Source organism: Ursus americanus, chromosome 14 (assembly GCF_024610735.1).
Source record: "Ursus americanus isolate L20-20 chromosome 14, mUrsAme1.1.p, whole genome shotgun sequence".
NCBI lineage: Eukaryota > Metazoa > Chordata > Mammalia > Carnivora > Ursidae > Ursus > Ursus americanus.
The window spans coordinates 64,696,309-64,722,960 of NC_142140.1; the positions used below are offsets into that span (position 1 = coordinate 64,696,309).

General features: G+C 49.4%; 1 protein-coding gene across 1 annotated transcript in view; it reads right to left on the reverse strand.

The window, feature by feature from the left end:
- Positions 1–26,652, reverse strand: part of LOC123792085 (myosin-13) — a 49,268-nt gene that overhangs the window by 11,849 nt on the left and 10,767 nt on the right. Inside the window, exons 11-27 of the mRNA XM_045797237.2 lie at positions 24,056–24,174; positions 23,194–23,343; positions 22,910–23,080; positions 21,698–22,007; positions 19,146–19,219; positions 18,963–19,050; positions 15,323–15,440; positions 13,602–13,725; positions 12,415–12,551; positions 10,467–10,722; positions 8,424–8,666; positions 7,011–7,187; positions 5,342–5,487; positions 5,135–5,225; positions 3,770–4,159; positions 1,786–1,912; positions 1,589–1,707 (exon numbers count right to left, since the gene is read on the reverse strand). Of these exons, the coding sequence (XP_045653193.2) occupies positions 1,589–1,707; positions 1,786–1,912; positions 3,770–4,159; positions 5,135–5,225; positions 5,342–5,487; positions 7,011–7,187; positions 8,424–8,666; positions 10,467–10,722; positions 12,415–12,551; positions 13,602–13,725; positions 15,323–15,440; positions 18,963–19,050; positions 19,146–19,219; positions 21,698–22,007; positions 22,910–23,080; positions 23,194–23,343; positions 24,056–24,174 (2,840 nt within the window). The remainder of the gene's footprint in view (positions 1–1,588; positions 1,708–1,785; positions 1,913–3,769; positions 4,160–5,134; positions 5,226–5,341; positions 5,488–7,010; positions 7,188–8,423; positions 8,667–10,466; positions 10,723–12,414; positions 12,552–13,601; positions 13,726–15,322; positions 15,441–18,962; positions 19,051–19,145; positions 19,220–21,697; positions 22,008–22,909; positions 23,081–23,193; positions 23,344–24,055; positions 24,175–26,652) is intronic.

A 26,652-nucleotide genomic window follows, 5' to 3' on the forward strand; every position in this document is an offset into this window, starting at 1 on the left:
AGCGTCTGCCTTCGGCTCAGGGCGTGATCCCGGCGTTATGGGATCGAGCCCCACATGGGGCTCCTCCGCTATGAGCCTGCTTCTTCCTCTCCCACTCCCCTGCTGTGTTCCCTCTCTCGCTGGCTGTCTCTATCTCTGTCGAATAAATAAATAATCTTAAAAAAAAAAAAAAGAAAGGGGATCAATTTCTTGCTACTTGATGCAACACTATGGAAAGATGTCGCCGTGAAAAAACTCAAAATCATTCTTTGGTGTCACCAGGGGCTGTGTCCCCACCCCGGGGAACTCTGATGTGAGCTGTTCTGTTTCTACGGCTCTGGTTCTTCTTCCTGGGCAGGGGAGGATGTGCCCAGAGGCCTCCCTCGCTCACTCCCGCCTGCTCAGGACAATTTAGCTCTCATCTTGATGGTCACAAAATTCTCTCTCTCTCTTTTTTAAGATTTTAACTAGTCTCTACATCCAACATGGGGCTCGAACTCACAACCCTGAGATCAAGAGTTTTGCAGTCTACCGACCGAGCCAGCCAGGTGCCCCACAAAACACTTTCTGAGCCCACCATCAAAGAAAGAGTTTTGTTGACCCAGCAGTCACATGTGCATTTCTGTTTTTTTGAAAACACAGATAGCAAAACTTGGCGCAAAAAAGAGAACTCAGCTGTTACTGTATGCCCACCGGACGACAGCCTGGTTCCTGTAATGGATCTCCTTACTGCTTGTTCCGGCCCTGGTTCTTACCACAACCCCCACCCCAGTCCACCGAAGACCCTTACCATAGAGTGGAAAGAAGGGAGACGAATAAACTGCTTGGTTTTGTTTTTAGAAGAAGTAAGTGGAGCTCAGGAAAATTCCAGAAGGTTGCCTTGTAAGTCTTAGCTGGCGCACGGCAACCTCGAAATCACAGAACGCGGTTTTGGAGGACTCCTGGATTTCTATTGCAATGCTTGAACACGCACTGAATGCATTTATTGGGCACCTGCTGTGTGCATTGTTCTACTGTGCACTGTACCTACTGTTTACCACCAGGGAAAAATTATTCTTGCCTGGAATTTTGCAGATCAAAGGGGAGATAGGCACAATGAGCAGAAATATCTAGATATGGAAGTCAAGAATATGATGATGAGGTCCGTGCTTATGCATATGTCCCAAGTGTGTCTCTCCCTAAAGCCATGCAGTCTTTCTGGAAGAGGAGAACTTAAAATCGGGTATTGTAGCAGGTGATGCGTGAGTGAGGAGAAAGAAAGAGGAGGGCATCTCAGACGAATACAGGGCATACAGACAAATGGCTGAGCAGAGTGAAAGAATACACAGAGAGGGTCAAGCTGGTGCAGTGGTGGGAAGAGGAGGCCCTGGCTGGTGATGGGTGTTTATCAGACCACCCTGTGAGGGACAGAGGAGCCCAGAGGATGGAGCATCCTGGCTCTGAGGAAGGAGATCCAATGCCAAAGCCCTGTGACCTCAAAGAACAGGTTCCTACCCTCCCACACAGCAGAGAGGAGAAGCATTGGACTTCATGCTGCAGGCCTGCCTCCAACCAGCTTTCGGGGCTTCTCAGGGTCTGACTCTGACTTTTCAGAAAGAGGCATTCTTACCTTGGTTTCTTCTTCCAGTTGCCTCTTAAGCTCCTCCAGCTGCTGGGTGAGGGCCTGCTTGCCTTTGGTTAGTTGCGAAATCAGACACTCCTTCTCTTCCAGTTGGTGGCTCAGCTCCCCTACCAAAGAGATGCATGTGTGTTGCTGACCGTTGCCGACCCATGGCCTGTAGCTTCTGGAACCCAGCCCCTCCTTACCATTGTGGGTCTGCAGTCTTGCCGTCTGCATGTTCAGATCATGGATTAACTGTGTCTGCTGGTCATCCTTGGCTTTGATCTCATTAAATTGGTCTTCCACTGTCCGGCACATTCTTTCCACATTACTCTTTAAAAAAAAAAAAAAAAGCCAACATGAATAGAAAAAAGCGGGTTTCTGGTGTCCAGTACTGAACTGGGAAGTTGGATAGGTTAGCTTCTTGTCAGGTAAAATGAAAATAAAAATGCAGAACACATACATGTCAGTTAAAAAATTATAATCACTTCGGATTTGCTTTAGTTTTATCTGTGATGACTGTTTAGTCACCAATAGGTTGGAGCAATAGCTTTCAACTATCTACTTATCTTAGGTAGGTAAGTATTAACTGGTTTGTGAAAAAACCTTTGAGAAAATGCTACTCAAAGGAACCCCGGAATCCTCTTGTAATATAAGTAATTCTGTTGCCGTATGAATAATACTACCTTCTAATTTGTTTGTTTGCAAGCACTATATACAAAAGATTCCTGATGCTGGAGGTGGCACTGAGGGATTCACTCCTCAGTTGGCCCATATTTTTGTGGAGTTTGTTTAAAAACCTTGAGTATATTGTAGACTTCCTTCTCCTACCTCATATAACATAAAATAAATATGTTGAGCATATAGTTTTCCTCAGACTGGGAAGTATAAGATGGGGGCAGAAGAGGCAGGGATATTAAGAGTCAAAGGAAGTTCTCAAGGGGCTTAGGATATCTTTGAGAAAATGACATATGAACATAAAATGATTTTATCCAGGGTAGTTGAAAAAGAGATAGCAACTCACAAGGAGAAAAATCAAAGGATACAACAACTTCAAAAATATAAAGCAATATAAAGTACTTCTTCCACTGGATTCTAAAATTGCGAACAGAGAGCATGAAGCATTGATGGAGGAAGGAAGGTAGCAAGGAACTGCTGCATGTGGGATGTGCTGTCCTCTCTTCTAACCCAGACAACCCTGCAATCTGGCCTGCCTGCAACGGGGCAGGGGTGGGGGTGTAGACAGAGACACAGACAGAGAATACATACAGACATAACTCCTTAGAGGGAGGAAAAGGCCAAGAAGGGCAGAAAAATGGGGAAGCCCGCAAGAGAGAAAAAGGAGTTGCAGACAGGAATTGAGGAAGAGATCAAGAGGAAGCCCAGGGTGTGGGTGCCCAGATCCTACACAAGGGCAACAAGAGGCCCCGTGAATCTAGGAGCACATCGTCACGCTCTGAGGAAGCCTTTGCCTTGAAGTCATACACAGGGGTGGGTTTACCAGGAAGCTGGTGAAGTTTGAGCTTCAGGACCTACACTTGCATGGGCCCTAAATCAGGCAGGTAGCTTAGAAGGTTCCGGGTGAAGGAAAGCTACACGCAAGCAGAATGTATTTCTAGGGAGGCATTTCTGGCAAATGGTCTGAGTCTCCAGGGTGTCAGTAACTCGTGACTTCTTCTTCTCACTCTAAATGAATATTTACTTTCGTACCTAACTTTGTATTTATAATTTCGTGTACATTTTCTTAAAGAGTTCCTCCCCTCCTGAATTTTACATGCTTCGAGTGTAACAAAACTTGGACCTACCCCGGTTCTCACGCATAACTTCACATTGGTTATGCCTCCCAGGGATTGATACTGTGGGCTAAGGAGGCGGCAGGTAGACGACCATACCCAGCAAGGCTCTTTGGTGCAATCCATCCATAGGTTTAGTTCTAGAAAATGGCAGATGGATTGGAAGATTCTGAAAGCTTTCTGAAACTCCGGAAGGATGATGAAATCTTGAGTCATAGTAGGTCATTGCGTCAAGCTCCAATGACAGGAATGGATTTGGGGGGATTGGGAGCAGGCAGAAGGCAGGAGAGCCTTGCAGTTTAGAACAGACAGTGAGTTTCGGGCATCGAATTACATCTGCTCCCTGGGCAGGTGGATGTGGCTGCCTCTTGTTTGCTAAGAGCAGGGGGTCAGGTACCTTTGACTTGGAGACTGTCTCCATGTTACTGGCCATGTCATCAATCTCCATCTTCATCTCGCTCTTCTCCTTCTCCAGCTTCTGCTTGACCCTCTGCAGGTTGTCGATCTGCTCTCCGAGCTCGGCCACGCTGTCTGCATGCTTCTTGCGAAGAGCGGCTGTGGTGGCTTCGTGCTGGAGGGTGGCCTCCTCCAGGTCCCGGCGAAGCTTCTGGAACTCGGCCTCGCGCTTCTTGTTCATCTCGATCTGGGCAGAAGTGGCCCCACTGGCTTCTTCCAGGCGCTCACTGATCTCCTCCAGTTCCCGGGAGAGGTCAGAGCGCTGCTTCTCTGCTTTGGCCCGGGAGGCCCGCTCTGCCTCGATTTCCTCCTCCAGCTCTTCTGTGCGCGCCTGAAAGGGTCACTGCATCAGGAATGCTGGGGGGAGGGAGCAGCCCACTTTGGGAGGGGCAGGGTGGAGAGGGACTGGGGGTAGGCACCACAAAGAAAGACTACACGATAACATTAAGTTAGTGAGGAATAAACTTGGAAACAATCTAAATGTCCATTAGTGGGGAAATGGTCAAATCCACCATGATGGAACCATGTTCCAGAAGTTCGAGGGGCAGTTAGACTCAACCCATGTCTACCACGGGTCTCTGGAGGACACATTGCTACCTGAAAGGAGCAAGTTGCAGAACCATAGTCTCTGTAATATCATATTTAAGCTAAAAAAATATAAAGTAAGACTGTAAAATATACATATATTTAATGAACATATTTACATGCATAAATATACATGTAAAGATATATAATATATGCTTGCATATTTTTATGTCCTTGTTCCTTTATATTTTAATATATATATGCATATACATATGTATGTGTGTATTATTTATATATCTCTCATAGATCGTTTCTTTGGGTCCTTTTTTTTTTTAAATTTTATTTTTAAGTAATCTCTATACCCAACATGGAGCTCGAACTCACAACCCTGTTGCACCCTGCACCGACGGAGCCAGCCAGGAGCTCCTCTTTGGGTCTTAAATGCATACATAAACCCACAGCAAGAGATCCAGTAGGATACCCAATCCACCTAAAAGTGGGAGTGACTTCTGAGAAGGGAGGGTTAGGGGTGGTGGTCAAAGAACCCTTATCAATCACATTTAGCCTTATTGATAACACTGTAATATTCTCAAGGAAATCTATGTATGTGCTACTGACAAAGTTAAAGTGTTAATTTCAGAAAAAAATAAAGAGAAGGACAGGACATTTTCTCCAGCCCTGAGGACAGGAAGAGAATGAGCAGCTAAAGAAACAAAGGCAAAAGGGCAGGAGGGACCCTTGCAGACGGTGTTCGGGGTCAGGAAGGTTTTGAAACTTCTACCTGCAGTTCTTTGATCTTCTTTTGTAATTGTAAACTGTGCATTTGCTCATCGTCAATTTTGGTTTGTAACTGACTGATTTCAAACTCCTTCCTGCAAATAGATACATAGATACATCCTTTTTAAAAAAGTAACAGGAAATACAAACTTTGTAGAGGGCTACAGTGGCATTTGGGCTCAAATACAGAGGTCACACATGAGATATCTACTTCTTTAATTTCTCCTCCACTTGTAGCTTGTCATTTTCCAGGTCCATAATGGATTCTTGGGACATTTTCAGGTCCCCTTCCAGCTTCCTCTTTACTCTCTCCAGGTCTGCCCGCAGTTTCTTCTCCTGCTCCAAGGAGCCCTCAAGCTGGGAAGACACGGACAGAAAGGTTGGAGCTGGCCCCTTGAGCCAGTGTGGCTGCACCCGTGCTGGTGGCTTCCTTGAGCTCCCGTGGGGCATGACTGCTGGCCTGTGGCCCCGGAAGGGAGCAAGAGTCTCCCTGCGTCCCCACTCTCTCTTCCTGCAGCAAAGGCTACCTCAGGGGGCTGTATCTCTCAGAAGCCTTCTGGTGTCTCTTTGCGCTGATTCCTACTTGGCCTGTCCCTTCCCTGTAGGATCATGGCGCCCACAGGGGCATGCTCGTGCGCAGACAGGGGCAAGCGGGGTGCCCGTGGCCGGGCTCTGCTACGGCCAAGCTCAGGAAGGTCTAGATTGCACACTGTCAGTGCTCCCAGCTGACACCATGCATCTGTGGGGAGATTAGGGCAATTCTCTGTGTGTGTGTGTGTGTGTGTGTGTGTGTGTGTGTGCATGCATGTGGGTGTGGGGAACAGGGAGGTAGGGGTGGAGCTCGCCTGCTCTGGCCTCAGGAAAACATGCAGTCTGGACAAGTTCTAGCCACAGTTGTGAGTAAGCCTGAAAACGTCAGGCCTGGCTCTTGTACCAAGAACATATACGCAACTGATGAATCACAGCAGTCTACCTCAGAAACTAAAAAAAAAAAAAGAAAAAGAAAAAAAGTAACACGATGGGGGAAAAATGATAATTGTCACGGCCACAAACAGGACTCATTTTTAACAATGTTAAAATAACTCAACTTTAGGGGCGCCTGGGTGGCTCAGTCGGTGAAGTGTCTGCCTTCAGCTCAGGTCACGATCCCAGGGTCTTGGGACCGATCCCCGCATCAGGCTCCCTGCTCAGCGGGAAGCCTGCTTCTTCCTCTCCCACTCCCCCTGCTTGTGTTCCCTCTCTCACTGGCTGTCTCTCTCTCTGTCAAATAAATAAAATAAAATCTCCAAAGAAAAATAACTCAATTTTAACAATGTTAGAACAGGATTGGAGTTTTTGGAGCCCAAGGATCTCCAAATGAATGTTGATAACGATGATGACGATATGATGATGGGGATAGTAGCAGCTAATGTTTTACTGAACACTCTACGTGCTGAGCTTGTCTTTTCTTTCTTTTTTTAAATATTTAATATATTTATTTGCGAGAGAGAGAGAATGAGCAGGAGGCGGGGAGGGGGAAGGACAGAGGGAGAGGAAGAAGCAGGCTCCCCGCTGAGCAGGGAGCCCGATGCGGGACTCGATCCCAGGACCCCGAGATCATGACCTGAGCCAAAAGCAGACGCTTCACCGACTGAGCCCCCCAGGCGCCCCCGTGCTGAGCTTTCCGTGGAAACTCTCCCAGTTAGGGTTGGTTGTATCTCCGTCTCACAAGGTAGACACAGGCTGCAGAATTTAAGTGGCTGGAGCATCCCAGACTCGTGTGGAGGGGACTGAGGGCCGGACTCAGTTCACCTGCTTGGGAATCAGACCTTAGACCCCCACCCCGGACCCCAGTCTCTGCAGGTAACAGCCTCTAGAACACAGTCGTGACATATCCTTACATCATCTGTTTGCTGTTCCAACTTGACATTTATTTTCATGAGACCGTTGATTTTATCTTCTTCTACCTGCAGATCATCCAGTGTCCGCTGATGGGCTTCCTGCAGAGACTTCTTCTCTCTGGTCAGTTTGGAAATGTTTTCCTCGAGTGCTGTCATTTCTTCGGAAAGATTCTTTACCTGGGAGAATATCAACACCAATCGAATGCTCCAACAATTCAATCAGAAGCTATTGATCACTCCCTCGCCCTGTCCTTTTCCCTTTTCTTTCTTTTTTGGCCAGTGCGTCTCTACCTCTGTGTTGGCTGCAACATACCCTGAAACCGGCAGCCTCCCAGCTCTTCACTTCCCCGCTGACCTGCCACACAGCCTCGCATCCTCCCATTAGGGTCGTTCCCTCGGAGGGAGCGTTGTATCTTCCAAGGGGGACACTGATAGATGCAAACGGGGTGCTTCCGAAGGGCAGCCCGTCGATCTCCCTCTATCATTATAGATCCACGGGAACGTGTATTCCAGGCTGGGGGACTGGGGTTCCGAATAAGGCAGGAAGAGTAAGGAAAGATACAACGTGCTATTCAAGAACATCCAGAAGGGGAGTCCTGTGCCGTCGGGAAGCGGGGGGCGGGGGCACCACACGTGAAGCCTTGAGGTATTAAATTAAACTTTGCTCTATCTGCAACACTCTTCCAGATCAGAGGCTGTTAAACTCCTGCCCTGTGGGGTGAATCTGGCCGCAGACATGTTTTCTTAAGTTTATAGCTTCTGAATACGTTACCGGTATTGGAAAAAAAAAGTGCGATTTCACATAAAATCTGGACTCCTGGCTGCTCGTGGAAAATCCGGGTCATCTCACACCAGGTCAACCCCATCCCTTGGTCTGTCTCATTGGCTACCATTATTATGGGAATCAAGTGCTGTGTTTTTCACGCATTTCTGTAAAATGTGAGGATCCTTAATTTGACCAAGTATTTCTTATGCTTTCCCGAAGGCTGTAGCAGTGTATACTCTGCCAGTAACACACGAGGGTCCCTGTTAGCCCCCATCCCGGCCAGTGCGTGGGGTTACCCAGCTTCCTGCCCCATATGCCACCTGCCTCCCTCGTCACCCTCCTGGCCCCTGGATTTGCTCTTCCTGAGCCATGAGCAAACAGGGATTACTAGGACGCCACCTTTGTCGAAGATCTCTTGCTTTGTGCGGGATGGGTTGGGGGCTGGAAGTTTGGGGTCCAACCAGCCAGGCAGGAGGAGGGTTGAGAAGAGCCTGCAGGGTACAGAGCAAGGCAGAGAAGGACGGAACTCGGTGGGACCTCACTGCCCGTCCGCTCGCTCCTGCCTCTGACTTCGGGCAACGTCTGCTCCTCCCTGCGAGGGAGTAAGGATGGTTCCGGAAGCCGAGGAGACTCCCCGGTTTCCCCACCTTGTTCTCGGTGGCATGCTTCTCCTTTTCCACTTTCGTCAGGGTCAGCTCCAGGTCGTCGATGTCCCTTTTGAGAGACAAGCATTTATCTTCCAGGGTCCTCTTCTTTGCCACCAGCTCAGAGTTGACCTCTTCTTCCTCTTCCAGTCTCTCGTTCAGCTCCTTGACTTTGGCTTCCAGTTGGATCTTGCTTTTGATGAGCCCCTCACAGCGCTCCTCCGCGTCGATCAGGTTTTCTGTTTCCTGAAAGAACCAGATGGTTGTGTTTTGGTCAGACTCTCAGCCAACTGTACACGGGAAGTGCTCTGCCCTCCAGAAGCCCACTATCTGGACCTGAGCCAAGGAATGGGTCACACCCGCGCGCACACACACTTGTGTGACCACACACGCGCGCGCACACACACTCGCACGTGCATGCACACACACGCGCACTCGTGCAATCAGCACCCATGCATATGCACACACGCACGTGCACATACATACTCGTGCACGCACACACACATGTGCATACACACATGTATAGACGTGCCTGTGCATGTGCACACACGCATATTCACAGGCATACAGACACACGTGCACACAAACACGCACACACACAGATGCGCACAGACGCGCATACACGCGCGCACTCACGTGCACAGAGGCACACCTGCACACACGCACGTGCACGCCCATGTGCACACACACTCAGCGCACACACACACGCACACACACCACTTGTCTATTATCCATATACCTTTCTTTAGCCGCCAAGGGCAGCCACTTAATAGAAATTCAGCTGAAATAGTTTCAAACAAAGGAGTCCATACGGTTCACGAAGCTTCTGCCGATTTGCCCAAATGTGCCCACTCTTCCTTCTACCACCCATTGAAAAATGATTCCTCTACTCGAAGTCACCACAAGCTAACTGGTATTTCCAATACTACCTTTTACTTCCAATGGGAGAGGGCGGTCTCTCCCCCGTGAGCCTGCCTCCTCGAGCCACAGAACAGAAAATTCAAAATAGGAATTCAGTGGTTAAGTTGATATACGTCCCAGAAGGCTCTGTGATGGGTTTCTCGGACAGGCCGAGATTAGCTAATTCTATTCTTAAACCTGATCAGACTGTATCTTCTTGTACAAGAGTTTTGTAAAAACTAGACCCACATTTCAAGGTTATGCCTAAGAATAAGCATCAGTGTTAATTGACCACATACTATGTGCTTGGCATTTCACATACACGGACTTATCCGATCCTCCCGACAACCCCATGATGTGTGTGCTGTTACTGTGCCCATTTTACAGATGAGAAAAACAAGGCACAGAGAGGCTAAGTAACTTGCCTGAGGCCACACAGCTATCAAGTGGAGGGTCTGGGTTATAAACTCAGCTATCTAATTCCAAAACTTATCCTCTTGCCCACTTGGCTTGGGAAAGTGCTCCCAACGACCACACTGTACTGATTGGGAAAGTAAAAAGGGGAGGAGAAAATGCTTTGTACGCAAGGCATTTGGGAGCTTATTAAAAAGGGTAAATGATAAACGCCTTAAATTGTGAATTGATACAATTATGCTGCCAGAGCGTTACAGGCTGTAAGTGGTTTCCCCTATTTCCTTGATTAACAAATGCATAACTTCAAAGCATTTTTTAGTATAATCATGTTACCAAAACTCATATATATATAAAATTATTCCTCCTTTGAATTGCTTTAGTGCTTACTTTAATATTTGTTTACATGACTTTTTTTTTTTTTAAAGATCTGGTGCATTCCTGATAGGTTTTAATTATGAGGACAGACACAGTCCCCTCATACCCACAGCAAAATAGGTCTAACTCCGCTGTGGAGGCCAGACAGAAACGAGGGTGAGAGAAATTCCCTTTCCAGACACGCTTCGCAGCACCTCTGCGGCCGCTAAGCCCCGCCCCCTCCCTCCTCCGACCGGCGTGGTGGCGCTGCAATACTGCGTTCGCCCACTAGGTGGCACCACTGTCCCTTGAATAGACGCACCTGCTGGGGCCTCCCTTGAGGCCCCTCCTTTCTATCCTCACCGGGAAGGTACTTACAGACTGGACCTGCAGTTGGAGGTCATTCTTTTCCTGCAGCAGGGACACCATCTTCTCCTCCAGCTCCTTCCGGCGAGCCTCGGATCTGGCCAGCTCTTCCTTGGTCCTCTCGAAGTCTTCCTTCATGGTGGCCATCTCTCGCTCAGCCTCCGCGCTCTTGAGGAGCGGCTTGATCTTGAAGAAAAGGTTCATCCAGGGCCAGTGCTTGACGTTCATGAAGGCGCGGATGTTGTACTGGATGCAGAAGATGGAGTCCCTGTACGCCCCGTCCGACTGCGTTAATGAACCACAGCAAGGAGTCGTGTCCGCCCGCACCCGCCCCGGGAGACCCAGGCGCTTCCCTCTTCCCCGCTAGGTGGGAAGCAGGGGCAGCCGAGCTGTAAGGCTCCTGTGGGCCCTGGGGTGTGCTCTGCAGAGAAGGACAGAGGCAATGGCATGCACAGAGGTTGGGAGGTGAGGGAGGCCACGGGGCCATTTGTGGGCCTTCCCCTCTCCCGCCCCAGACTTCCAGACTTCTGCCCCTACCACCTTCTGGAGATACAGTGCCTAAGGTCCTGATGACCAATGCCACCAGCATCTTCATCTCTACTCTACCGAGTCTGTCTCCCACATTTTTTTAAAAAAAGATTTTATCTATTTATTTGACACAGAGAGAGAGAGAGAGAGAGCACAAGCAGGGGGAGCAGCAGAGGGAGAGGGAGAAGCAGGCTCCCCGCTGAGCAGGGAGCCAATGTGGGACTCCATCCCAGGACCCTGGGATCATGACCTGAGCCCAAGGCAGATGCCCAACTGAGCCACCCAGGCACCCCTGTCTCCCACAGTTGAACGGCTGACTCTCACCTTTTTGAAAGACCTCATGGCCTTTGATGCCATGATTCCTGCCTCCTTGTACTCTGCCGTGTGGGCTCCCCTCTTCCTGCTTATCTGTGGGAGACCCAAGACCGTCTCCCCAACACGTGCTCTCCTAGAATTTGCCTACTTTCCTGATTTCGACTGTTGCCTATGTCCCAGTGACCCCTGTCTTACCTCCTACTCTGTATCCTCCAGAGCTCTCGTGCGCCTGAAAACTTGCTTCCCTTTCCCATAAACCGGCCCCTGCCAAGGGCTCTCCTCTCCCCCATTTCTGTGCTGGCTTCCATTCACTTCACCCAGTTAGAAGCCCGCGAGGTGTTCTTGACGAATGCACGGTGTGGCCCACGTGGCAACCCCAGGGTTGGAGCTATAGAGGGTATCAGGGAATTGGGGAGAATGGACCTCCCCCCAAGTTCCCCTGTCCCTGAAATTCCCGCACATAACCAGCCACCAGTGCCGCTGGTGAATTATCAAAGGAGTAAGACTCTTCAATGTCCCTGGGACCCATCCCCTGCTCCCCCCCACCGGACTCTGTCTTAGTTCAGGTCCTTGTCTTCTTCTGCAAACTCGATCCTCTTGCTGGTCCCTGTATGTACCTGCCATGGCTTCCCAGCCGATGCCCGGGTCTGGCCTCATTAACACGGTGCAGGGAAACCTGTGTTGGGTGCCTCTCCCTCTTTGCTCCCACCACGGTGGCCTCCAGGCCATCCTTTCTCAGGCCAAGCAAAGCTTCCTTCAGAAGGCTTTTTCTTCTTGCTGACCCCTTCAGCCTGCCCCAATTCCTGGCCAGGTAGAGGGCTTGTTCTCAGCATCCCCCATGGCCCTGAATGTGACTCTGACCTTGCACTTGTCATGCGTGTTGCAGTCAGCCACGCGGGGGTCTGCTTCCAACCCACCCCTGAGCTCCTGGAGGGCAGGGTTCCTTTCTGTATCCCCAGCGCCATGCAGGGTCCCCAGCACGGAAGGGCCGCTTGGCAGGTGTTGGTTAAATGAATGAGCAAGGACATCGATGCCCCGAGACTAAAACCAGGAAGCGACCAGCAGCTGTGAAGTAGGGAGGGCGGGATAAGGCGGGGCAAGGGTCCTTCCGCATCACCTCCTCTCCATCATCTTCTTGAACTCCACCCGCATCAGGTATCCCCGGCATATGGCCTGTGTACGTGTCATCAGGGTCGCCAGCTTCTCGTCCCTCATCTCCTCCAGGAGGCCGAGAAGCCCGGCTTTGAAAAACACCTGCGTCAGGGGAGAGATGAGCCCTGCTGTGTTCTCAGCCGCTGTGCAACCCGGGGCCCTCCCGGGAGCCTGTCTCTGCCCAGCCCAGGCCTCAGCCTTCATAGCCGTGGCTTGGGACTGGCAGTCCGCTGGGCCCCGCGGTGACGTCTCCTGAGCCCTGTTCCATAGGACGCTCCAGGTCCCTCCAACCCACACAGACCGATTCGGACAGACCTCACACACAGGAGGCAAGGATGAGTCTAGAAAGTACCCTCTGAGCTCAACTGTGCCCAGATTAGGAGAAATTCACAGACGGTTCTGCCTTCTTTGTCCTCCTCTCTGTCTGCCCTCTGAGAAGACTGGTCCCACCCCCAGGCCCCCTCACCCACGGCCCACACTGGACGGACATTCCAAGGAAGCAGGGCACCCTTGGGGGCCACAGGCCCCAGTCTGGCTCTTTCCAGGAGGGAGAGCTCTGCAGCCAGGCCAGGATTTGAAGCTGGCCTTTGTCCCTTACTGTCCATGTGACCTCGAGCAAGTTTCTTGCCCTCCGGGAGCCTTTATTTCCCTGCCCTCCCTGTAACCGCACGAGATCAGGACTAGCCTTACCACCTTCGGGTTATTGGGGGGACTGAATGCAGGGTGCATAAAGAGCGAGTCACAGGGCTGGATCCCCACGTGCTCAGTAAATCTCTGTAATAATCATTCCCTCCAAGTTTTCACTGTTCCTGGAATCCTTGCTGCATTCTCCTCTCTCCTTGGCTCTATCGTGCCACGTAAGAGTGCCTTTGCTCTGCTCTCTTAGGACCGTAGAGCTTTCTATTGCATTCTTCCAGGCTGGGAGGGAGGGGAGCCTGGCTTCCAATGAAGCCTTTAGATACCTGGAAACCAACATGGAGACAGAATTCCCGATCCCTAGACCCCAGCTCCTTCTGCGTGGGCTCCTGCACAACGGGGTCATCAGGTTGGCCAGACGGGGAAAGGGGCCCTTTCTTCCCCCACCAGCCGACAATCAGCCCAGGGCTGTGGGTGACATGGGTGGAGGGATGTCCCAGCTTTGTGTGTTCTCACCTTGGTGTGGCCAAATCGATACTGCTCCCGGTCCACGTCGATGGAGCTCAGAAGCTTCTCAGAAGCATTTTTGCTGTCAATAAACTGCCCTTCGGGGATGGCGCTGGCGTTGAGGATCCGGTACCTGGGGGGTGGAACTCGGTTGGTTGGACACCTGCCGGCAGCTGGGCATGGGAGGGGGATTCGAGGGAGAAGGGCCTCTGGCCGCACAGAGCTGGGAGGGTGCTCCCTCCATGCAGTTTCCTGAATGCCTCACTCTGCTCCTCTCTGCCCAGGGGCCTCACCCCTGCCAGGGCCCAGCGCATTCTGTGATGACCCAGGCCAGAAAAGCCATGCCCTCCCCTGAGGGAACACGGATCCTGGAAAGCCACCACGGTTTAGGTGACAAGAGTCTGCCAGCACTTGGCCGAGCACACAGGAAGCAGAGGAGACACCTTCCCTTCCCTTCAATCTGGCTTTGGAAGCTGGGTCAGGCCTAGCATCTACTTAGCCCCCCCTCATTGGCCTGGCTGGGCTAGGTTGGGAGGTGGTTTCCATCAAGGGACAGAATTTCCTGAATGGATTCAATCCCCAAGAACGGCCCCATACCTGAGACAAGGCCCACCCCATACCTAAGATCAGGACTTCTAGAAACTTCTCCCACTCCAGCCTTAGGAAGAAATGGAATATTGTACAGCTCGTCTGGGAGAGGGGGTACACAGCTGGAATTTTGCTTTCAGGGGAAATAGTTCTTATCTGATGTAAAAGAACCTTGAAATCATCTGTGACTTGCAGGCCTGTGGTCCTCCTACCTCTCGAGTGTCCTCTCCCTTCCTCTACTCCAGACAGGGCCTGGAATTGTGAGCCTAGATGGCAGCTGGGAGGAGAGAGCTGGTCTGGAGCAGCGGAACTCAACTGGGGACAATTTAAACCATCCCCCCCATGTCCTCCCTCTCCAGGGGACATCTGGCAATATCGGGAGACATTTTTTATTGTCCCAGTGTGGGTGGGGTGTGGTTTGCTCCCAACACTGTAGATAGAGACCAGGAATGCTGTTAAAATCCTACAACACACATGCGAGCCCCCGCAAGACAGGATTATCTAGCCCGGAACGTCAACGGTGCAGGTGAGAAACTGCTCTAGGGGCACAGTCAAGCTGGAGGGCTGGGGCTCTGATTCTGGGACCCCTTCGGGCTGGCCCGGCACTCACTTTGGGCATAGATCATCCCCCCAGCTAAAGACAAGGCTCACGGAAGCCCTGGGAAGCTGTGAGCTCACCAAACACCCAGCCCAAGGAGCTCCTCTGGGGAACGCACAAGGTGCCCTCCGAAGGAGATGTGGGGTGCCTGGGTGGCTGGGTTGGTGAAGTGTCTGCCTTAGGCTCAGGTCATGGTCCCAGGGTCCTGGATGGAACCCTGCACCAGGCTCCCTGCTCAGCTGGGGAGTCTGCTTCTCCCTCTCCCTCTGCTGCTCCCCCTGCTCATGTTCTCTCTCCCTCTCTCTATTCATTTGAGAGACAGAGAAAGAGAGCACAAGTAGACAGAGCACAGGCAGAGGGAGAGGGAGAACCAGGCTCCCCACTGAGCAAGGATCCTGATGTGGCGCTCGATCCCAGGACCTGGGACCATGACCTGAGCCAAAGGCAGACACTTCACCGACTGAACCACTCAGGTGCCCCCAAATGAATAAAATCTTAAAAAAAAAAAAAAAAAAGGAGAGAGATGGAAAGCCAGGCAATCTACCTCTGTTTGAAGTCAGCATAGAGGATGCGGCTGGGGAATCCTTTCCTGCAAATCCGGATGCCCTCGAGGACCCCATTACAGCGTAGTTGGTGTATGACCAAGTAATGGTCCATCACGCCTGGGAAGAGAATGTTCCGGGGGTATGTCAGCGGCATTTTCTTTGTCTTTAATGGTCTGGCCTCCGTGAGACACGCCCACACGCCCAGGCTTGAGTGGAAAGAGTTAGTACTGGCTCTAAGATGGAGGGTCCAGGAGAGGCTGGAGCCTATCTACTGTCCCCCAGTAGAAATAATCCCAACCTCCTGGGGACACTGGAGCACCCCATTGTTATGGGCTAAAAGCCAGAATATTGATCTTTTACCCTGTTCCTGGCTCTTGAGTCTTAGCTAGGCTGGAATGAGTATGGGTACCCTCTGGACTTCCCATTAGATAACGTGATGTGCCCTTGTCGACTCAAGGTCAGGGATGTAACATCTGTAAGCTTTGCCTTTAGTGGAAGCAGAGAAACAGAGAGGACATCTGTGCTTTAGAGGGCGCAAGGGGTTGAATGCAGGGTGGTCATCTGCTGACGGCTGAGCATGAGCTCTGGGAAGGAAGGGGGGGACACCAACCCTGGGAGGACGACGAGGACCCACAGGGACAAGCCCTTATCAGGGACAAACCCTTATCAGGGACTCTCTTGGGTCGGGCACAAATCAAACGGGGACTGAGAAAATTCTGTACTGGGGCCCTGTGAGTGGTTAGGAGCCGTCTTATAGCTGCATAATGGCTTTTCCTTGTGGGTTCCCTAGATTGCTGGGGAGAGGGAAGGCTAAAGCTGTCTCTGATGAACCTTCTGGAAACTTCTAGAAGGCTCACAGATTTCCTTGGTGGCTGGGAGGAGAGAGGACTACTCATTTACGCAAGCTTCAAGGTTCTGTTGGAGCTGTGGTGTCTGATACGATAGTTTCTGGCCACATGTGGTTATTTAAATTTAAATTCATTAAGATGAAAAGTTCATTTTCTTAGCCCCACCGGCTGCGTGTCATGTATCCAGTGGCTGCCGTTGTGGACGGCACAGACGTGGAACATTTCCATCATTCCTGAAGGTTCCACTGGCCAGTGATTCTCTCGAGAAAGTAGTGGTTAAGACCAAGGAGAAACATCAGACACTCAGGGGACCTCTCCTGGGAGCGAACCCGAGGGATCCCCAAGTCCAGCTCCCAGTATTTCTTGGATGAGGATTTTGAGGGGCTCTGATGCCAGTTGTGCACCCCCATTTCTGGGAGAGGTGAGGGCCCTGCCGGGTAGCCGCAGAGCTGAGACTGGGCTCCCTCCTTCCCCTGGGCCCCTGCAGGCTCAGAACTGGGTTGACTTCTCCCTGGGCTCTCCCTGTGTCCCTCCCAACCCAGGCGGTGACGTGTCTGGAAGGCCCACAAAGACAATCCTCTCTGCCCTCTGACCCATGTGCAAAACATCTAAAAAGTCCCCCAAGCTATTGCCTTATCTTTCTCATGTTACCATTGCTAAAGAATTTTCTCTCTATCTCTCATTCATCAGCTCCAACAAACTCCCTTCTCCTGCCATCTCAGCTTTGCAGGCAGGTGTGTGGGAGATCAGTTTGTGGTTTGACCCAGGACCAGGACTCCAGCCCCAGCTCCAGACGCCCTGGGGCAGGCACTTCAATCTCCACAGTCTCAACTCCCTCTTCTAGAAAGTGAAGAGGCCCCAGTAGGTCCTTTCCAAAGCCTCGCCCACGCTCCTGTAGTAGGGTCTTAGTCTATTCTCAGAAATGAGAAAGAAAACAGAGAGGCGCCAACGAAGGAGAAGCAAAATGGAGAGGAAGGCTTGGAGATTTCGTCACAATTCACCTTCTAGGAGAAAAAGGGAACCAGTGGATTGCCCGGACCCCTGGGGGCCCCTAGAGGCACAGGTTAAACCCAGGGAGGGGCACTCCACCCCTGTTGCCTGATACTTGCAGCAGGCGCTTTACGGATGGCACGTTTGATTGGTGCGGACATGTGCTCAGAACAATCATGGAAATCTGCTTTCTTTGTGACAAGACAGCCACACACAAGCCAACAATTTCGTTTGATGCATAACCAGAGAAACAGAGCCGTTCCAAGCCTGGAGGAGACATGGGCTGTGCTGGGTTCCCTGGGAGGGGTGCAGCTTGCAAAGACAACGTGGGTCCAAGCAGTGAGCCCACTGGTTTTTGCCTTTGACTTAGATTTTCATGGTAGATGAATTCCGCTACACATAGTAGATGTGGTTGTTTGGAGAACTGAAATGTCTGGCTTTCAGTAATAATAATAATAATAATAATAATAATAATAATAACATAAGAATTAATGATGTAATTATACTGTAATAATATCACAAGCAATTAATAATTATTAATGTGATAATACAATTATTTCCCCATGATGTTATCATTTCTCATGATTATTATCATATATAACATTATTATCATAATTATTCCTCTTCTTGTAATTACACTAATAACGACTATTAGTATTATCATCGACGGCCAGATACACTGAACGTTCACAAGGTGCTTGGTCCTGCTTGAGATGCTTGACATGCACTCACTCATGTGATCCTTACAACAACCCCCTTAAGACAGGTTGAGTGAATTAATATTTACAAAGTTTATAAGCACTCATTAAATAAATAAATGAAAAGCTACCTAAGTGAATGCATGCATGAAATGCTACTTTAATCCTCGTTTTATAGCCCGGAAAGCTAAAGTACGCAGCTAAGGTTCCCATGGGCAGCAACGGGTGGACCTGGTTTGTTTTGTGTGTGTGTGTGTGTGTGTGTGTGTGTGTGTGTGTGTGTGTGTGTGTTTCCTTTCAGCCTCTGAAACCCTCTGCTCCCTTGTCACATTGCAGAGGGAGGATACTTACTCATGTTTGGGGTAGATAACTCTGTCAGCTGTAAGTGAGCTGCCTCGGAGCCAGAGCTAGGTGTGGCTGTGTGCTCTTCTCTTTGTGACAAACGACACTGAGACCCCGCTACCTTCTAAGAATAGTTGTGCATCGGGGACTGAGCGATGGTTCAGGATCTATGCTACTGCCCAGTGTTCTAGATCTACATTTCTCAGTTTTCCCATCTGTAAAATGGACAGAACTATACTTACCTCACTGTTGGAAGCAGTAGAAATGATAGAGTAACTCTATACCATATAAGCTTGGGAAACAGGGGTTTTAACTGTGGAATACTCGAGATGCCGTGGTTGTCTTTGGGGGAAAGGAGTCACAGAGCCCCTGGAGAACCTTATGAATGTCATGGATCTGACGTGCCTCCATATGTATTTGACTATTTGGGATATGACTTCAGAGGAGGGGTGCCAGGTAAAATACAGGACGCCAAGGTGAGTTTGAATTTCGGATTCGGTAAATCATATTGTAGTGTACATGCATCCCAAACGCCGCGTGGGTCATTCTTACACAAAGACGTTTTTCATTGTTCATCTGAAATTCAAACGTAACGGGGCATCTGGTATTTGTATTTGCTAAATCTGGCCATGTCAGTTCATAGACGGCGTTGAGAGGTGATAGACACCATAACCCTCCGCTCAGGGAAACACACACGCGCTCACGCACGTGGAAGTTTACACACGTTTTGGGGAGTCCTGTTCTGATGGAGTCTCACTCACCGGGAGTCTTGGTCTCATTGGGAATCAGGCATCGCACAAAGTGAGGGTGAGTGCTCCTTAAATTGGTCATCAACTTGTTTAAATTTTCCTGGGACACAAATCAAAATAAGCACACGTACCTCAGCAAATGCTATTCCACAGACCAGAAGAACAGCCCAACGTAGAAATTGCCAAAACACAAACCCTGAACACCGCCGACACTGTCTGGAAAGACGAGCCTTTCTTCTTCCCGCTCTTCTTGCTCCCCCCGGAATCACCTGGAGACAGACACGGAGGGTGGGTCAGATGTAGCCCTGAGCCCTCCCCACCCCCAAGGTTATTGAGATGTCATTGACATATAACACTGTGTAACTTTCACGTGCACTGACATCACGGTTTGATACATGTATACGTTTTGAAACAGTCTCATTGAGTTTAACATCTGTGCCCATACATGGTTACAATTTTTTCCTTGTGATGAGAACTTTGCAGCTTTTTTTTTTTTTTAAAGATTTTATTTATTTATTTGACAGAGATAGAGACAGCCAGCGAGAGAGGGAACACAAGCAGGGGGAGTGGGAGAGGAAGAAGCAGGCTCCCAGCGGAGGAGCCCGATGTGGGACTCGATCCCGGAACACCGGGATCACGCCCTGAGCCGAAGGCAGACGCCTTAACGACTGCCCCACCCAGGCGCCCATGGAAGTTAATATCTTTTGACACCTTCATCCAATTCCCCCATCCCTTCACCCCCACCTCTGGCAACCACAAAGTCTGATCTCTGTTTCCATGAGTCTGGTTTTCTTAGATTCCACGTATAAGCAAGATCACACAGGATTTGTCCTTCTCTTTCTGACTTATTTCATTTAGCATAGTACCCTCGAGGTCTATCCATGTTGTCGCAAATCCAAGATTTTCTCTTTTTTTATGGCTGAATAGTATGCCACATTTTCTTTATCCATTCATCTGTGGACGGACACTTGGGTTGTTTCCATGTCTTGGCTATTGTGAATAATGCTGCAGTGAACGTGGGGTGTAGATAATCTCTTTAGGATAGTGACTTTGCTTCCTTCAGATATGGACTGCTGGATCATATGGTAATTTTATTTTTAATTTTTGAGGGAACTCCATCATGTTTTCCACAGTGACTGCACCAATTTACCTTCCCACCAACAGTGCATAAGGATTCCCTTCTTTTAGTGGTGGCCACATCCTTCAAACCCTGAAATGGGACTTTCTGGTTTTCTTTTGATATAACAGAGCTGAAGGGTTTTTTTTCTTTTCTTTCCTTTTTTAAAAATATTTATTTATTTATTTGAGAGAGAGAGCAGGAGGAGGGGCAGAGGGAGAGAGAATCCCAAGCAGACTCTATGCTGAGCACGGAGTCTGACACGGGGCTTGATCCCAGGACCCTGACATCATGACCTGTGTTGAAACCCAGAGTCTGACACTTAACTCACTGTGCCACCCAAACGCCCCTTCTTGTCTGTTTTTAATTACAGAATGAATGATTACATTGCCTATATTTTCACATTAAGTACATTAATTTTTAAAATTGATGTATTTAAGACAGCCCATAATTTAAAAACCCTATTGTGGCAATTATTTTAAAAATAAAATGCAAGTAGGGGCGCCTGGGTGGCGCAGTCATTAAGCGTCTGCCTTTAGCTCAGGGCGTGATCCCGGCGTTCTGGGATCGAGCCCCACATCGGGCTCCTCCGCTAGGAGCCTGCTTCTTCTTCTCCCACTCCCCCTGCTTGTGTTCCCTCTCTCGCTGGCTGTCTCTGTCAAATTAATAAATAAAATCTTAAAAAAAAAAAATGCAAGTAAATGTAACAAGTGAGACTGGCTTGTGCAACCATTTTGGAAAACAGTCTGGAGGTTCCCCAAGAAGTTAAATATAGAGTTACCATATGACTCAGCAATTCCACTCCTTAGGTATATATCCAAGAGAACTGACAGCATATGCCCATATAGAAACTTGTATACAAATGTTCACAGCGGCACGATCCACAGTAGCCAAATGTCTATCAACTCATGAGTGGATAGACAAAATGTGTGCTATCCATTTCGGAATATTACTCATCTATAAAAAGAAGTGTGTCCCAACACAGACAAATCCTGGAGACATTCTGCTACATGAAAAAAGCCAGACTCAAAAACCCTGTAGTGTATGATTCCATTTACACAAAATGACCAGAATAAGCAACTTCATAGAGACAGAGAGTAGCTTTGTAGTTGACAGAACCTCGCGAAGGGGTAACTGGTGTGATGAAAATGTTCTCGAATTCGATAATGGGGATGGTTGAACACCCTGTAAATACACTCAAAACTGCTGAATTTTCTAAAGAGTAAATTGTATGGCATATGAGTTATGTCTCAATTTTTAAAGTTTTTATTTAGTTAGTTAAGTACTCTCTACACCCAATGTGGGGCTCCAACTCACAACCCCCAAATCAAGAGCTGCATGGTCCTCCGACCGAGCCAGCCAGCCACCCCATCTCAATTTTAAAAAGCTATTTAAAAATGTGGTATTGGCCATTTTGTCCCCTGAGAGTCCCCTGTTTACCTCTACAGAACTCAATCTCTCAAGAAGGAGGAAGAATAGGAGAAAGAAAATTGGATATCAGAGACAGGCCAATAAATCCAGCTCAGTCTGATGCTCACACTTGAATACTGGTTCTTCTAGGAGCAGCTCTGGGTCATAAGTAATTACGCAGAACTTTCCCCATGGGTGGGGGGTGGAGAGAGAATTTTACCTGCTTCTGCACCAGCATAGTTGGAAAAAAGGAAGGACAGCAGCTTTAGGGAAGACTTCTGGTACAGCCCGACCACGGTCTCGTTCAGGGGGTCCTTGTTCTTGTCGAGCCAGCCGGTGATGTTGTAGTCCACGGTCCCGGCGTAGTGGACCAGAGAGAAGTGTGCCTCGGCCTTGCCTTTGGCAGGCTTGGGCTTCTGGAAGTTGCTGGACTTGCCCAGATGCTGGTCATACAGCTTGTTCTTGAAGGAGGTGTCTGTGGCCTTCGGGAACATGCACTCCTCTTCCAGGATGGAGAAGATGCCCATGGGCTGAAAGTAGGATGACAGACCATGACTCAGCATTTAATGGTACATTTCAATGACTCCATTGTCTGCAGGAGCCAAACACAAACTCTCTGGGGCACAGCGCTAGACAGAGTATATGCTTCATGAATGCTTGTTGAACAAAGGAACATGGAGAGAAACTAAACTGTATGTATATAAATATAACTCACTTTTAGCAATAGGCATACCCCCCAGAAAAAGTAAAGTTACGTACATAGACATAAAATAATAGTAATATTGAAACAATCATGTTTGGATTTCTCCGTAGCCGCCTTAGGAAGATTAACTCATTCCAACATGACCAGTGCTCAAAATGTTACAGAAATTCCCTTTTTTTTAGTTAATGTTGTCTGCTTTTTTATTTTTTATTTTTAAGATTTTATTTATTTATTTGAGAGAGAGAGAGCACAAGCAGGGGAGTGGCAGGCAGAGGGAGAGGGAGAAGCAGGCACCCCGCTGAGCAGGGAGCCCGATGCGGGACTCTATCCCAGGACCTTGGGATCAAGACCTGAGCTGAAGGCAGACGCTTCACCGATGGAGCCAGCCAGGAGCCCCTCCTCTACTATTTTTATAGTAACATTATTCCGAGAACTCCACTGCTCCATAGTCTGTCGTCTTTGGGTCTTTGGACAAGTCAATAAGGTATGAAACACCACAGTTCCTCCCGGGCTCCCGTTCACATTCTTGGGAAGAACTGAGCCCTTGGATCTTAACCACCCATGGACCTGCTTAGGTGTCTGAATTATGCCTGCTTTCCCAACACTTGTCTGTGCAAGGGGATTCAGCTATCTGAAGGCCGGAAGAGTAGGGCTGGGATCACCATTCTATCATCAGGGTAGAGTGAGAGCAAAGAGATGATGGTCCCAAACAAGCATCTATTTCTCTACCTTCTCGATGAGCTCGATGCAGGCGGCCAGGTCCATCCCGAAGTCGATGAACGTCCACTCGATGCCCTCCTTCTTGTACTCCTCCTGCTCCAGCACGAACATGTGGTGGTTGAAGAACTGTTGCAGCTTCTCGTTGGTGAAGTTGATGCACAGCTGCTCGAAGCTGTTGAACTAGGTGTTGGAAATAGCAAGGAGTTGGAGTGAGTCTGGAAAATCCAGTGGCGATTCGGCAAAGCAGACCAAAATGGAAGGGCCTTAAAAGGGCATTTATCCAAACAACTCACGTCAAAGATCTCAAAGCCGGCGATGTCCAAGACCCCGATGAAGTACTGTCTGGGCTGCTTGGTGTCCAGCTGCTGGTTGATGCGGGTGACCATCCACAGAAACATCTTCTCGTAGACGGCCTTGGCCAGAGCGCCCACCGAATTCGTCACCTTGAAGAAAGATCACCCGCTCAACCCTCAAAGTTGAAGCATGAAGCTGATGATGTCTTCAAGGTCAAAAGTGGTTGGAGAATGGCAATTTCATAGAGTCCAACTTAATATTAAATATTCCTTAAAGCACTTGCCAGGTTAAGATGTTCTTCTTTTGAGAACTATCCCATTTCCAAAGATAGTCTTCTAACAACCATGGTTATAACACATGACTCTAGAACTTGGCTGCACATAACCCAACCAGAGGTGGACTTCTGATCCAAGTCCGGTTACACAGAGTGTCTCTCCTGAGAATTTGGAACTGGGGTCAAAGACACTGGTCTCAGTCTCCGCAGGAGGCTGAACTACAGAGATGTGAACTTGGGAGCTAGGGGGTGGCCGTGGGCAGGACAGGTGGAGAGAGTTTGTCTGCTTAGTGAGGAAGCAGAAGAGAAGGGGAGCAATGACCATCCCCAGAGCCCCAGGGAAGGAGCTGCAGAGGGGCTGCCCAGCTCCAGAGGGCCCTTCAGTTCCTGGCTCCAGCCCTCCTGGTGCCCAATGGTGCCCCTTGATGTGCATTCCTTGAGCTACCCTGGGGGCCTAAGAATGAAATTCCCCTTAATGCTGAGGCCAGTTGCTTATGTATTTCTGACACCTGCAATGGAAGAATTTTAAGATGGTGGTTAAAATAGCAGAAAAATGGAGTCAACTGAACTCAGAGCATCTCCATTACCTGCTGGACGTTCTGCCCTTTGGTGACATACTCGTTCCCAACCTTCACTCTTGGACAACACAAGCCTTTCAACATTTCTGCAGAGTTCAGACCCATCAGGTAGCCAGCTTTGTCAGCCACTGAAGGAAGAGGGAAACGGTGTCACACAAAGACGGCAGTGGCTGACATGGCGAATCAGGCCCTGGGTCCTCCCAGAAACGTTTCCCATAATCCTTTTTGGTGTTTTTATGTTCTCCTACGTGCACCAGGACTGGGCTTGTCCAAGGAAGCTTCGATCTCATAATCTAGGGGTGCAGGTTTTCCAGAACTTTTAGTTTGCCTTCTAGATGCAATCTTGAACTGAATCTTGACCTACTGATATTTAAATTTCTTTACTTTTTTTTTTTTTTGAGAGAGAGAGTGAGGAGAGCAGAGGAGTGGTGTAGGGAGAGGGAGAGAGAGAATCCTAAGCAGGCTCCATGGTCAGCACAGAGCCTGACCTGGGGCTCGATCTCCCGACCCTGAGATCACGACCTGAGCTGGAATCAAGAGTGGGACACTTAACCGACTAAGCCACCCAGGTGCCCGTGACTTTCATTTTTTTAAATTTAAGATTTTATTTATTTATTCGACAGAGATAGAGACAGCCAGCGAGAGAGGGAACACAAGCAGGGGGAGTGGGAGAGGAAGAAGCAGGCTCGTAGCGGAGGAGCCTGATGCGGGGCTCGATCCCATAACGCCGGGATCACGCCTGAGCCGAAGGCAGACGTTTAATTGCTGTGCCACCCAGGCACCCCTGTAACTTTCATTTTTAAGAGGATACAGCTACACAGTAATACTGGAGTCTGATAATTCCACAAAATGGCGAATGAGTAAAGGAGGCACCATTCGGACAGTTAACAACAGTTAGCAATATATGTTAGGCAGCTTCCTAAATTTCTGCAGGATGTCATGCTCATAGCTGAGAGAGAACTAGAAAACCTTGATCCAGCCTTCTGGTGGGTTGGGAGAGGGTCAAAAGCAATTGAGATTTGGCAATTTCATAGAGTTCATTGGGGATTCAGCTGACTTTGGAATGGACCTGGCTGCCTGCACTGAACTCATCGAGAAGGTAGAGAAATACTGCTCCTCTAGGGACAGCTCCTCCTTGGTCGGGACCATTACCTTATTGCTGGCTGGGGAGTTGAGCTAATGAAAATCCTGGGCAGTACTTGTCAAGTGCTTAATAAGAGGCCAAATGTGTGCTTTCCTCTTTGCTCAAAATATCCCTTTCTCTGCTCTGCCCATGTCGGCGGATGGTTTTCTTCTAGTTACCCCAAACTTGCAAGTTTGGGGTGATTACATCCTTTCTTCTCATTGCTCACATGCCTGTGGCCAGACAGGGACCAAATCCTGCTCCCTGCCACTTCAAAAGAGCTGGCATTGCCCTCGTTTGGAAGAGTATAGTGGCAGAGAGCCTGGGCTCTAGACTCAGAGGGCCCGATGCTCAAATTTTGATTTTGCTTCCTTACTACTCAGTTTTCTCATTTGTAAACTGGAGGGAGGGTTTGTGGCAGGACCCCATGGGTTGGGCTGTCGTGCAGTGGGGGCCTGGTGTGGGGTGAGCATTCAGCAAATGTTCACTCGGATTGGTATCATCGTCAGAGGACCTCAGGACTGGATTATAGCCCCCACTCTCCCCTTTGCAGCATCTTTCTGCTCCTACACACGGAACACGCAGCAGCTGGGCCTGGAAGGGGGCCTGAGCCCCCGCCGTGATATTTATCATATGATCCACCCTTGCTGAGGAGCCTGATACACTTTCTTTTCACGGTCCCACTCTCTTGATAAGCCCGACTGCTCACAGATTAATTCCCACGAACTTCCCCTGCTACGTGGAGAGTTCATGGTTTCCCCCTGTGCCTACCATGTACGTTCTAAACCATTTATCCCCGCACTCAAGGCCTTCTCCAACTGATACCAAAATAACCGCTTTTTAATCCCCATCTCTTACAAATCCACCGCACATATCCTCTTCTGTAGCCACATTGGACCCCTCTGCTGTTCAGTCCCCTCACATTCCTTCTTCCTCCCCCTTGGTCGTTATGCTTCCTCTGCCCAGACTGCTTTCTCCCCGCAGGAGAGGATACCTTTCAGAATCCTACCCATCCTTCAAAGTCCATGTCAATGCCCTCTTCCTCCAGGAAGCCTTCCTTGATTATCCCAATTAGAGTGTCCCTTGCTCTGAACAGTTTCTCTGGGGCCCCTTATCTTACACCACTGCCACAGCCAGGATTCCAAGATTGTCCCGAGGATTGGCGCCCCCTGGTGTACATTTTCTGCATAATCCCCTCCACTTGCTGGGGGGTGGAAACCAGTGAATGCTGATGGGCTACTTATTACTCCTGCGATGAGGTCACTAATCAGTCCACTTGGAATTAATAAAAGAGGTTAAAGACACAGCGTGAGAGATGAGGTGCACGAGCAGGGCGCATGGTGGGTGGGTCCTGCTGCTGGTAGCCCCTCCCACTGCCATCTGCTCTGTTTCCAGGACCTGGCGGGGGGGGGGGGGGGGGGAGGGGGGATTGGAGAGATCAGCCAGGTGAGAGTCATGAAGGGGGCGGAGGTTCGTACACCAG